The sequence below is a fragment of the Pterocles gutturalis genome, unplaced genomic scaffold (assembly GCF_000699245.1).
Source record: "Pterocles gutturalis isolate BGI_N339 unplaced genomic scaffold, ASM69924v1 scaffold8944, whole genome shotgun sequence".
NCBI lineage: Eukaryota > Metazoa > Chordata > Aves > Pterocliformes > Pteroclidae > Pterocles > Pterocles gutturalis.
In genome coordinates this window covers 8,346-20,544 of record NW_010128213.1, presented here as the reverse complement: position 1 = coordinate 20,544, position 12,199 = coordinate 8,346, and the positions used below count along the sequence as shown (strand labels likewise).

The following is a 12,199-nucleotide window of genomic DNA, read 5'->3' as shown; positions in this document are numbered from 1 at the left end:
TTCCTGTAGGAGATTTTGCCAGCACAGCGGTGGAGCAGAGAGACTCCCCAGGACCAATCTTTCTTTCACCTCATCAGCCCTGTGAGGAGCCCTTCTGGCACTGCTGAGTGACTTTTTTTGTTTCTTCAGCTCTGTGGCCGTGGTTAAAGCCTCTTCTGCAGCTGGCCATTGTACCATGCCCCAGGCTCCAGGCACAGGCACTGCAGGCTGCTGCCTGGGCCCCTCCAGCCACGCAGGGTGGGATCTCCACACTCTCTAGCAGTGATGAGCTTCATGTGAACATGAAGTGATCTGCATGAAAATGCCAAGTGGAGATAACTGCTCCAGGAACATCAGGAAGCACAGACACTGCTCATGCCTGACCCACACTCATCCTCTGCCTGTGCATGGGGATCCTCTGCCCGTTGCAGCTGAAGACTTGGCACTCAGGTGTCCCCAGATATGCTCTTCCCTGCCTCAACAGCTTGGCAGGGCAGAGCAAGATGAAAGCCTGGCCAATCCTCACAAATATTCCCTCCTTGTCCTATAAGTAGAGGCCATTCCCATCAGTCAGGTAGAATTGCATTTCCTCCTCCGTCCCACCCTACGTGCTTCAGATGACAAAGAAAAAGTCAACAGTGTTGGCACAGATGGTGTCACCACCCATGGGCAGCTGTGTTAGTACTCCCACACTCAAGGTTTACAACCCTGGTGCCATGTCTCTTTGAGATATTGAGGAGGCTGCACAATATAATTTTTAAAAATAAAATTATTTGTCAGCAGGTGAAAAATCTCTTAATTTTATAAAAATTGCAAGAAGATGAAACCGTTGATCTAAACACGATGATGGAGACAATGTTTTCAGTACAATTGTTTGAGTCTCTCCACATTGGCTTACCCGACATGTTTGTTCAACAATACTATAATATTTAAATTGACGGTTTTAAAAACTTAAACCTTTTGATATTCCTGGGTTTTTTTGTTTGCTTGTTGAGCCAACTCAGAAGACAGGTTTCCAATCACGTATGACTAAGCACTGCCTTTGGCAACCCCATGTCTCTTCTCTCACAGGAGCTGGCCTTTTCTGTTGACTATGAAACCTCGTCTGGCTTTGAAGCTGGTGCTGCTCCAAACCAGAGGCTGGACAACAGACCTTGAGAGGTCCCTTCCAAGCACAGAAACACTTCTGTGACCCTAGGATCTCATCCAGGGTGAAGTGTGTGGTGCAGCACAATCCTGAGGAGCTCTTTGCCCCAAAGCTGTAAGGACAGAGGAATGCCATGGCTGGTTGCCCCCAGCAGCACATGGGGCTTCTTGAGACAAGGAGACTCACAACCCAGAGGAATTTTAATCCAAATCTCCGGTACCGTTCTTATCTGGTACCAAACATTGGTCAGAAAATTTTCCTCTGACTTTTCTGTCCTCATGTTTCTAAAACAAAAATGTGCAGTTAAAAACCCATCAAGCAATTTGGAAATTTAACAGCAGAGGGACAATCCTTGAGGATTTGGGGGGACCCCTCTGTGCTTGTTATTTCAGATATCGCCATGTGATTTTGCTTTGGATGAAAGGGGCTGGTGGAAAGAATTTGGTCATTTTCACCTCCAAAATACTGCACTTTTTGGACCTCCCCCCCCACCCCGACTAGCAAAGCCCATCCCACTAATTCTGTGAGAGTGCAAGACAAGGCAGCAGAGCCAGGACAGATGACACGGTGGCTGGTACCTGGATCATGGCACCCAGGATCTTCCGTGCCTCCTGGTAGAGCTTCTCTCCATTCCAGTGGGGATTTAGTCTCTTCAGCGCTCTAGCCAGGCGGTTGTGCTCCCGCACAAAGAGCGTGTGCATGCACGCCAGCCCCAGCATCTCGTTTGCTCTGGAATCACCTGGGAGGAGAACCACAAGTGAGCAGACCTGTGCTGCCAGTGACCTGCCCGTGCTTGGCCGCTTCCCACCGGAGGGAGGGGAATGTCCCACTGGGAAGCACACACAGAGAAATGTCTAGATGTCTCGCTATCTGCGTTGTGAAGAAGATGGGTACGAAATGCACAGGAGGAGAAGGAAACCAGGGTCTCGGCCCCGAGGGTTGGAGAGTACTGGTGAAAAGACAAATTTCTGATGAGGCAACAAAAGCCAAGATGCCACCGTGGTTGTGCTCAGCATCACAGAGAGATGGGGAAGGTTTTTTTTCAAATAAAGGCAAGGAGCATTAACTTAAGAAGCGAAATAGAAGTAGATGTTCTCCAGGGGGGACAGTCTCACAGATCAAGAGAGAAATTAAAATGAGCAGAGGGAAGTTGGGATGGCCAAGAGAGCTCTGAAAGTCAGAATGCATCCTTCCAACCAGCTGAAACTACGGCCAAAGTAAGATGACAGTCACAATCAAGCTCTCTGGTGAGTAAAAGTAAAAGCAAAATGAGTCACAACTTGAAGGAATAAATTACGAACGGCATCACAATGAAATATTAAATCCTTCTTCAAACATCTGAGGCAGGAAACCCAAAAGCAAGCAGGTGATGAGAGTATAAAGAGGCACTCAGAGAAAAGTAAATATGTCGTATTTACTCCCCTAGTCCCATAGTAAATAGAGGGATTTGCTCTGGCATCAAGCACAGAGCCCTTTTCATCGACTGTCAAAGGCTGTCTGTAAGAGACTGCGGAAGAAGAAACAAAAGCAGCACTGTGAGGTTTCCTTGAGTGGAATGCATCCACCCAGGGCGTCCAGCAGAGCTCCAGCAGGAAACAGCTGAACCCTGTTACTGCACATGTAACATTTCCCCAGTTCTCCGGAACCAGAAAAGTCACAAATAAGACACTGAATTTTCAAAGGAGCTTCCGAGCCAGCCTGAACTGTTCACTGTAAATGCATTGATGGCTGTGTCCCCAGCTGCGGAACAGCGACTGCTCCCACCCCCCCCGGCTGCAGAGTCCTGGGGGCTGGAGCCCAGGTTGGGAAGCACCCGACGCCTGCTCGTCCCACTCCTCGCTGGGCACCCACCTTTGGCCAGAGGTCCCAAGTGCTCCTCAGCAAGGAGAGACCTGCACAGAACTGGGGAAGCAGCTGACGACATGGAACAGCGGGTGGGACAGATGGAGAGGTGTGAGAGGCTGAAGGAAACACCAAACACCAAGAGCTTGAAAGGAAGGTGCTGGAGGATGACACCAAGCAGAGCTCTCCCACCCGTCCCACCACCAGGTCCAAGGACCGTGGGGATGTTGTCCAGAGGAGCTTGGGCCAAGGGAACAGAAATCAGCTCCACAGCAGATGAGATCTGTTGTGCCCTCAAGCTTTCCCCAGCAGTGCCAAGAGCAGCCCAGCATGGCCAGAGCCAGCAGGAGTCAGCCAGGTCCTGCTGGCCAAAAATAAAAAAGAGGGAGTAAGAGGTTAATTCACAAGGTGTATCAGAAACATCCCTCTCTGGGGTCCTGTGGGCTTGTGGCAACATCCTGGTCCTCACTGGCAGGGGCCAGGGAGAGGGGAGCAAGACCAGGAGGAGGTCAGTTATTTTGGCCCCATGCGCTGGGGACAGGAGACCCATGGGAAGGGCCATGGTGGCTGGGCAGTGTTTTGGCTGGAGGGGAGGCACGGCTTTGGGAGGCTGTGAGCAGGACAAAAGGAGTTAGTTTGGGTTGAAGGAGTGGTCAAGAGGATACCAAAAGTGTGCCAATGGGTAAATGGAGCAGGAGGCTGTCTCCGTGGGATAAAGGCTCGTGCTGATGTCCTGGCCAGCGTGCTGCCCGTGCACTCCCCCATGCTCAGTGGTGGGGACACATCTTACAAAGTCACCTTGGTCTGCAGTTAGTCTCATTCTCGGACCGGCTGGGATCTGAGCTCCTCTCGCAGTGCAGCAGATGCACCGATGTGCAGCAGCACAGGGAAATGTTTCATGAGCGTGACCCAGCCCAGCACCAACACACCGGTACCCATCCTGGTGGAAGACAGACAGCCACCACAGGACAAGTTTGGACAAGCCACTGCCTTCAGGCCAGTCTGCTACTGCTGCGTTTGCTCAGCTCTATCGTGGCCCTGGTCCCCAGGTCACCTCCAGCAGCCCGATGTGCTCGCTGGACCCTACACGGGGGCTGTGCGCACAGACGGGACAGCTTAGCCACAAGGAAGACTTGGAGGTGGTGAAGACCTTTCTCCTACCTAGCACAGCCTGTCTCAGTCTGCCATGATGTTGTGCTATGCTCCATTTTCTACTTAAATAAGAAAACCAAACACTTAAAGAAATGAACCAGAGCTGGTGGAATTGTTTGCTCTGGACTTCTTACCTGCAAGAAAGCAAGGGATTTTAGCTCCCCTGCTGACTATAAGGCAAGGGTCCTTCTGCATGCGGTCAAAGGGCATATATTCCTTCCCTCTGTCAGTGAAATTCTGGTTAACAGCCAGCAAGCCCAGCTGGTTGGTCCGATCCCTCAGTTTGTTGGCCAAGGGCACCTCACTGCCATACACCACGCTGCCATCCAGAAAGGAGGTGAGCGCGTTGATCTGGTCTCGAATCGCTCTGCCGCTGGTACAAGCAGGAGCCGAGCGGAAGAAAGGAAGGCAGTCTCTTGTGTTTTTAATTCGTGGGTCATTGGGGGGGATCTGCAGGCAGATAAAAGAATAATTCAGCACCACTTCAGGGGTGCAGAAACTCTGCTGTGTTACTACAGCCCGAAGAAAAGCCAGGCAGGAGCCACTTCAAAGACATGCTAGATATCGTGGAGACCAGTCAGAAATCCCAGATATGAAGGGTCAGATTGTCCTGCCCAAGTCCCAAATATGCATGAAAGCCAGGAGACACCTAAATTTTAATAAGTCCTACAGATACCTAAACTTTTTCCCCCAAATATACACATATCGGATTGAATCTTAAAAGCTCTGATGTTCATATCTCGTGTTGGAGTCTGGTGTCCGTATCTGCATTGTGGACCGTTGTCACCCAGAACTTGCAACCCTGCTTGCATTCTCAAATGTGTGTTGGGCAAATACTCAGTGATGCTCCATCCCTTCACAGTTTTCCTTGAAAGGACATGTGGGTACGTGGGAGAGCCAGAGCTGCGGTACATCTTCCAAGGCAGGAGAGCAGGGCTGCGGGGTGGACATGTGCATCCTCAAGCATTTACTGGAGCGGAGGCTGCAATGTGACCATCATGCTAATGCCTTAGCCACTACACTACTACTCATCACTTCCTTGCCCCATGCACCACTGAGCATTTAACCATCAAAAGGGCATGGATTTGCTGGGTATTGACACCCATCAGCTCCTGTCTCTGACACACTGACTGTAATCCAGGCATCGACATGTTGCCTTTGCACCATACCTCCAAAGCAAAGCCATATAATTGAGGGAGATGGGTAAATGGCTGGAAACAGGCAAAAGACAGGTTATGACTGTGCCTGACATCAGGGGACAGCCCTGGGGACCCAGCTCTGCCAGCTTACAGAGAGTGGTCTGACTCCCTTGGGCTGCCCTGCTCTCCGTGGCCAAGGACTGGAAGGGCCACCAACACCTCCTGGTTGGAGCATCCCTCTCCCCCTCTTCCCTGCAAGAAGGTGGCTGGCTGTACCTTTATGGGAAAGCAAGGGGGCTGCTTGGCACAGCTGGTGTCACAGTCCACCTGGCCACTGAAGGTGACTCTGGTTGGAGTGTCGGGACTGAAATCCAGGTCGTGGTCAATAAACTGGCCCCACTGCATGAACATGAGTGATCTCTGCTGGTCCAGCCTCAGGTCCCCAGGAGGGAAGCGGACAATCTCGTTTGACACTTTTCGAACCTGCAGGGGATGGAGGCAGAACACCTGCGTCAGGAAACCACTTGTGCAAATGGGTGCATCAGTTCACTGGGTCATCAGCAAAAATTCACAAAGCTTGAATTCCTTATACTTCACAGAAATAACCCAAATCTCTGTCTGAGCTGGAAGGCATTACTGAGTGCTCCCTTTGCTGAGCATCGTGCTGTTCTGGCTTTAGCCAGGTTTCTGAGGGTCTAAGCCAAGAGCATCATCCCTTGATGGACATACAGAAGCAGCTGAGCAAGAGCCATTCTGAATAGCCTGGGACAGGGAGGCAAAAGATTTTAAAAGAACTCTTTGAAATAGAAAAGTGAAAAAAAAAAAAGTCTTTGGGAATTTCTGAAGGTTTTCTCAGTAAATCCCTTCCAGCAGGACACTCCCCCAAATCCCTCTTCTCTTCTCATCCCTTCTCCATCCCTCACAATTCCTCCCACCAGTTCTTCCTTCACGTATTACTCCAGAAAAAGTGGTCAAAACTCTGCTCACGCCCTGACACTGTGCTGTAGAGCAGAGTTAGGAAGCATAAATAAAGCACAAGCATAAGGCACACAACCCAGAAAATCACAGGGCTCCTCATTGGTGCTGCTGTTGCACCAAGCCCAGGTGAGCAGAAGCCACACCACAGTGTCCCTGCTCCCACCCAGGCACCACCAGAGCCACATGCATCCCCACAGATCCCACCCATGGACCCACACACAGAATTTCTAGCTGGATATTTTTTTATTCTGGAGATTCACTTGTTCATTTTATCCTCTGGTATATTGCTTTTCAGGAGGCAACCAGCTTCCACAAGCCAAATAAAAAAAAAAAAAGGTGAGTAAATTATTTTGGCTTAAGTGCACTCAATTTAAAAGAACACATTGCGATATTCTTTCTTCATCCCGTGCTTCTGCAGCAATCAGATTAATTTTCCTTTGTTTTTCCTGAAAGCTTGGGAGTTAGAAAGTGTTTCTGTTAGGTCACCATGGAGAGTCTCATATGATCAAGCTGAAGCTGGTGAATTTCACTTCCTCCTCCTGATCACCACCATGCAGCTGGTGGACATGCACTTGGACGCCTGTGATCTATCCAAGCGCTGGCAACCCCTAAGCCCTGATGCTGCACTTTCAGGTGACTGTTACAAACATTACCAGTGGGAAGGGGAACCCAGAGAAACGCTTTCCTTCCGTCCAGCCATGGGGCACTGACACGCCATCCTCATATTCTGCTGGCAGCCACCTGACCAGGGCTCTGTTGGAAGCTCCCAGCGACGGGTTTCTCCTGCCAGAGCGAGCGGAAGAACAGCAAACTATTAGTGGCGTTAGGATCCTGGCAGGGCCGAGAGCTCACGGACATGGAGAGAGATGGGAACCTTGGTATGGGATCACAGCGACGTACAACATCCAGGGAGCTGCTGCAGCCCTCCAGCCCTGTGGGCTGGGTGACCCAAGTGCTAGCAATAAGGTTTAACAATAACAGCAACAGCAATTACAATACACACCGAGCTTCAGCTTCTCCCAGGCAAGAAGACAGGTTGCTGGCGACTCCTTGTGTCATCCAGCCTGAAGAAGGGCCCTCGACCTCAGACCATGGGTGGAAAACAAAGGGAAGAGCTTAACAGCAGAGAAAAGGGGCAGGGACTTACGCCTGCTCACTTTACGGTCTTGCCAGTCATCTTTAATAGAAATGGGGTGATTTGGATTGTGAGCATCGCGATGCTGTAATTGGACTAAGTGGTTATTATAGCTTGATTAGACCGTTAAAGCCTTAATTAGACTAGTAACATATTTAATTTTCGAGTGCATGTATGAGGTGTGTTCCCTGTTCCACTGTGAGTGTGACACTGCTTAGGGACAAGCATTGGAAGGACACAGGGCACAGCAGAGCCCACCTTGTCCAGGGCTTCAGGGTCTGCTTCAGCTCCACTTTCTGAAAATGGAAGCAGGCAGGTAGCTCTCTCCCTGCTTCTTGCAGAGATACCTGGAGGCTAAAGCATCCCGGAGGCAGGCAGACCTGTCTGAATTCCTTCCTGTGCCTAAGGTACCCCCAGAAGATGCTCTGCCCGCCAGGATCTTGGAAATAGGGAAGGGATGGGGAATGTCTCTTTTAAAACTCTCTGCTGTTCAGCACAGCTTCCCTTTCATTACACTAGGAAAGGTCTGGATACACCTGGGTTGGGTGTTCTTATAGAGAATCTGCTGAAGGAAGCCAGGGTGAGAGATGTTTTGGTACTAACGTAAGGACTTATGAGTCGATTTTTTTCATTTTACAGGTAAGAAGAGTTAAATAAGCCATTTTTCCAGAAGCCTGAACAAGAACAAACTGATCTGTGTCCTCATTCACTTTGTCAGAAAAGTGGTGCTTTTCTATGTGTTCAGAAGGTGCCTCATCTCCTTCAGAGAAAGCTCTTGTCTGACAGTGGAGCATCATTTTTCTGCTCTGGTGTTTTGCCTCTAGCCAAAGACAGATGTGAGTTAATTTGGATTGTGCAATTTCACATCATACATAGTTTTTGTAACCCATAAATAAATAAATATACCTAGAAATAAACCTATAAATAGTTTTCCTACCCCATATTACAGTCGTGCCCCTCCACTTTTTCCAGCCATGGGACATGCAGAAGGTGCTCTCTCCCAGCCCGTGTGCCCAGATTCCCTCCAAGGCACAAGGTGGGGCATGGGGATGGAGAGATGATGCCCCTGTGTGAGTTTGGGTCAGGAAGCCCTTTGAGATCCTGCAAAGGGGCAGAACCGGACAAATCCCAGGAGAAGGCAGAGAGGTGCAGCCCGATGACAGAGCCCATGCTGGAGGGTCAGTCCCCAGCACAGAGCTATTGACACTTTGGCCAAAGAGCTGGTTCATGTACAACACCAAGAACCCTCGAAGCAAGACTGTAATTAAAATCCCCCCACATCTAGGAAACAACACTGTGGGGTGTAAAACCCTAAAGAAGGCTTCCTACATGGATCATCCTTGGGGCCGTGGGTCTCGTTCTACCGATGGGGGACCCACCCATCCATCCTCCTGGTGACACAGCCCCCTCACCTGTTGTTGCACTCGCCAGTGATCGTTCGGTAGCGGTGAGAAGCGACACAATTTATTTTCTTATCCTGCTGGTCACATCCGCTTGCCTTGAAAATCATCTCCAGCTGAGCCAGTGTCAGCAAGTCTGCCAGGTAACAACAGAGAATAAATACGCAGGAACACACTGGCCCTGCTGGGTCTGTGGTGCCTCCTGGGCTCAGGAAAAGTTTTCCTTCTTGTACGCATGAAATGGTTTCCTATCACAGTATCATCTGGAAGAGCACACAAGGCTATGCTTTAAAGTCTTCCTGCTCAAAGATGTGCTGAGGATGCTCTCTAGAGCAGATTGCTTTTTCTGGTTTGGAAAGCATTAAACCCCAAAAAGTTGTGGTCAAATCTTACTTCTAATTACATGGTAGGGCTGTGCAGCAGCAGAATGATTTTCTACTATTAGCAATGCATTTTCCTTCCTCTCCCCTCCCTTTTTACCTTCACCACAAATTGCTGACAGCTACAGACATCCTTGTGGTGTGCTACAAGATTTTTCCCCCTGTGAAGCAGCCACCAGCGTGCATCACCACTGTTCAGCGCTGCCTGGAGAGGAAACCATCAAGCGGCTGGGTGGCACAAGGGGACGCTGGCTTTCCATTTCCACCATGCAGATTTCCCCATGCGCGAGAGATAAGTGGCCCAGTTCAACCAGCAAATCCTTCTTGGCTATTGCTGCTGGCACGCCACATCCTGAGTCCCTTGGAGGTTTCCTAGGCACTGCTGCCACCAACAGTTTGGGTCACAGCATGGCTCAAGAATCCACTGCATGCTCCTGGGCAGGTGGATGAGAGGTGGCAGCCAGGAGCTCCAGGTCTCTGGAGCAGCGCTGGAGCATCGCTCCTGGATGGAGAGGCTGGAGCCCAGCACACTCAGCCCAGCTCCCTCCTCCTGCTCACCCGGTGCTGGAGCGATGCTGGATCACCCCACGACGTGTGTCTTGGCCAGCCAGTGCTTTGCTGGAATGCTGGGGATCCCCAGGAGTTCATCTTTACATGGCAGGAGCCCTCCCTGTGCCTCCCAGAACTGTTTCTGTCACTGCCTCTAGTTTGCCTTCTGCTCCCGGCAGACGGTCCTGCGGAGGCCAGGACTGCCGCCTCCTTCAAGACATGTGCTGAATCGTCCGTTCACATCGCTCTCATCCCATCCTCTCTCTGTGCCTTTCTCACAGCATCCTGTTCCCCACGCAGAACAATCGGGCAGGGACTTTGACTACTGCCAGCTGAAGTCTGGCAGAAAAACTGCCTACCTTGGGGTTGAGCTATTGCGGGTCACGTCCTCTGTGTTTGCTCATTCCCTACTTGAGCAAAAGGATATTATCTAGCAAAGTCTCCCCAGCTTTGACCCATTGGTACATTAATCACTATATTGCAGAAAGAACCAGGGAAATGCACAAAGCACTTTCACTAACTGATAAAGCCCCAAATATTTTTTTAAAGATGGAAAGAGAGCACACAAAAATAACTCAGCTTTGCCCCACTGTAGTAGGGCAGGGGGGACTGGAGTCATCATAACCCCTGTCATTCCCTCCTCCCAAGCCCCACCAATCCCAGTGACCAAACCCCATGTCTTCCTCCTCTGCCTTCCTCCCAGCAGGTGAGATCCTTACCTGTGACATTGAAGTCCCCCCTCACAGCCCATCGCAGCTTCTCCTTGAGGAGGGTCAGGGCAGTTTCCATGTAGTCTGCAGCCCGCACCGCAGCCCGAGTCCCCGCCACTGGCTGTTTGAAATATCCTAGAAGCTCGACAGGGGTCAAGGCATCGTCCTGCAGGTGCTCCTTTATGCTGCAAGGGAGAATAGAACAAAATGTGCAGGACTGAAATGGGTCAAAGCCAAGAGTCCTGCAGGTGACACACCTGAGCATTTGGCACGCCAGCTCTGCTGGTGTGTTACTGGTCTGAACTGTGAAGAAGGTCAGAGTCATCTACCTCCCTGCACAGCAACTGGAAGAGTCTGGGGCTGCTCCCACCACTCTCAGCAGGGGAGCAGAGTGAGCTGTGGGAAGGGAATCAGATTGCCCAGCTCCACCGGCCAGAAGACAAATCTTAGGTCTTCACATCCTTGAGGCTACCAAACCTCACCCACTGTTACCCAGCTCATCGATGTCTGTGGGTGCCAGTCTCCATCCAGAGGTCCCCAACATCTCCAGTTCACCTGCCCTTATTGCTGCTGGAGCCTCCTCTCAGATGGAGGGGTCCCTAAGCCAGCGAGGGGTTTCGGAGGACAGCTATTGAAGGAGGATGTGTGTGGGCTCGTAGGAAGCCACACGCTCCCAACCCATGGTGGCAAAAGCTGGGCTTTCCTGCCAGGTCCCACACAATGTCCTTGCTGCATCCTACAGCAGTTTGCTCCCTCCCAGCAGGGAACCACTAGAAACCAGCAGGAGCCTGTGCTGGCTCTGCTCCTCCTTGGAGAATCCCCGGGGGATGAAGGAGAGCCAAGTGACACTGAGCTGGGAGGAACGGCATGCAAGGACAGAGCTACAGCTCCTCGTGACCCAGCAGACTGGAGATGTGGTGAAAAAGCAGGGTGAAGGCAGGGAACATGTTGGATGACAGCCCACCGTGCTCCCGGAGGACCTCGCACCCTTGCCCGCTCTGCCGAAGCGAGGAGGAAAAGCCGGTGACGGTGCAGGTGTGTGCCCCCAGCCCAGCCTCGGCTCTCACCGGTCGCGTGTGCGCTTGTAGGCTGCATCCACCAGCCGCTTGGCCTCGTCCACGCTGCTCAGGAGGGACGCGTCCGACAGCTCCTCGGGCAGATCTTGGCAAGGGAAAGGAAAGAGCAGAGGTGAGTGCTGTCTCCCAGCCGGGAGCATCCCCGAGCTGCAGCGGGGTTCTCTTCATGCACTCCAGCAGTGCTGGAAGTGATTGCTGCTGCTCGCTCTCATCACTGGAGGCTTCAAATAGCCACCGTGAGAGGTGTTGGCATCATCCCTCCTGCCATTTCACAGGAGATTCATCTTATTTCTGTGCCTCTGGTCATAGTTGCCTCCGGAGATCCTGCACAGATGCCGCTGGCTGCCATGACAAGCGCTAAGAGCCCAGCATTAAGAGCTCTCATCTGCTGGTTTTTTCTCATCACTGTCTTTCCTCCCCCACTTTTTATCCCAGGTTGGTTATACCCACATTGCCAGTATCCCTATGGTGAGTTTGGGTCCTTCCCCATGACACCAGCTGGCCAAAGCTCATATATATCCCCTTACACCTTGAGGCAGAAGGATACATGGCCCCATTTCCCCACTGCTTTCCCCAGTCTGATCTGCAGTCAACTGTCACCCTCTCTGCTTCCCCTCCGGCTTGGAGGAGCTCCCAAAAATGAACTGTGTCCCCAGCATCTGCCGCTGTGAGTCACGGAACAGGAGGGGACAGCCTCTGGTGGGAGCCTCTG

General features: G+C 51.4%; 1 protein-coding gene across 1 annotated transcript in view; it reads right to left on the bottom strand.

The window, feature by feature from the left end:
* LOC104466180 (myeloperoxidase-like) overlaps window positions 1-12,199 on the bottom strand; it is a 27,232-nt gene that overhangs the window by 14,051 nt on the left and 982 nt on the right. The window contains exons 2-8 of the mRNA XM_010079525.1: window positions 11,479-11,572; window positions 10,421-10,596; window positions 8,785-8,908; window positions 6,891-7,020; window positions 5,536-5,742; window positions 4,255-4,570; window positions 1,705-1,865 (exon numbers count right to left, since the gene is read on the bottom strand). Of these exons, the coding sequence (XP_010077827.1) occupies window positions 1,705-1,865; window positions 4,255-4,570; window positions 5,536-5,742; window positions 6,891-7,020; window positions 8,785-8,908; window positions 10,421-10,596; window positions 11,479-11,572 (1,208 nt within the window). The remainder of the gene's footprint in view (window positions 1-1,704; window positions 1,866-4,254; window positions 4,571-5,535; window positions 5,743-6,890; window positions 7,021-8,784; window positions 8,909-10,420; window positions 10,597-11,478; window positions 11,573-12,199) is intronic.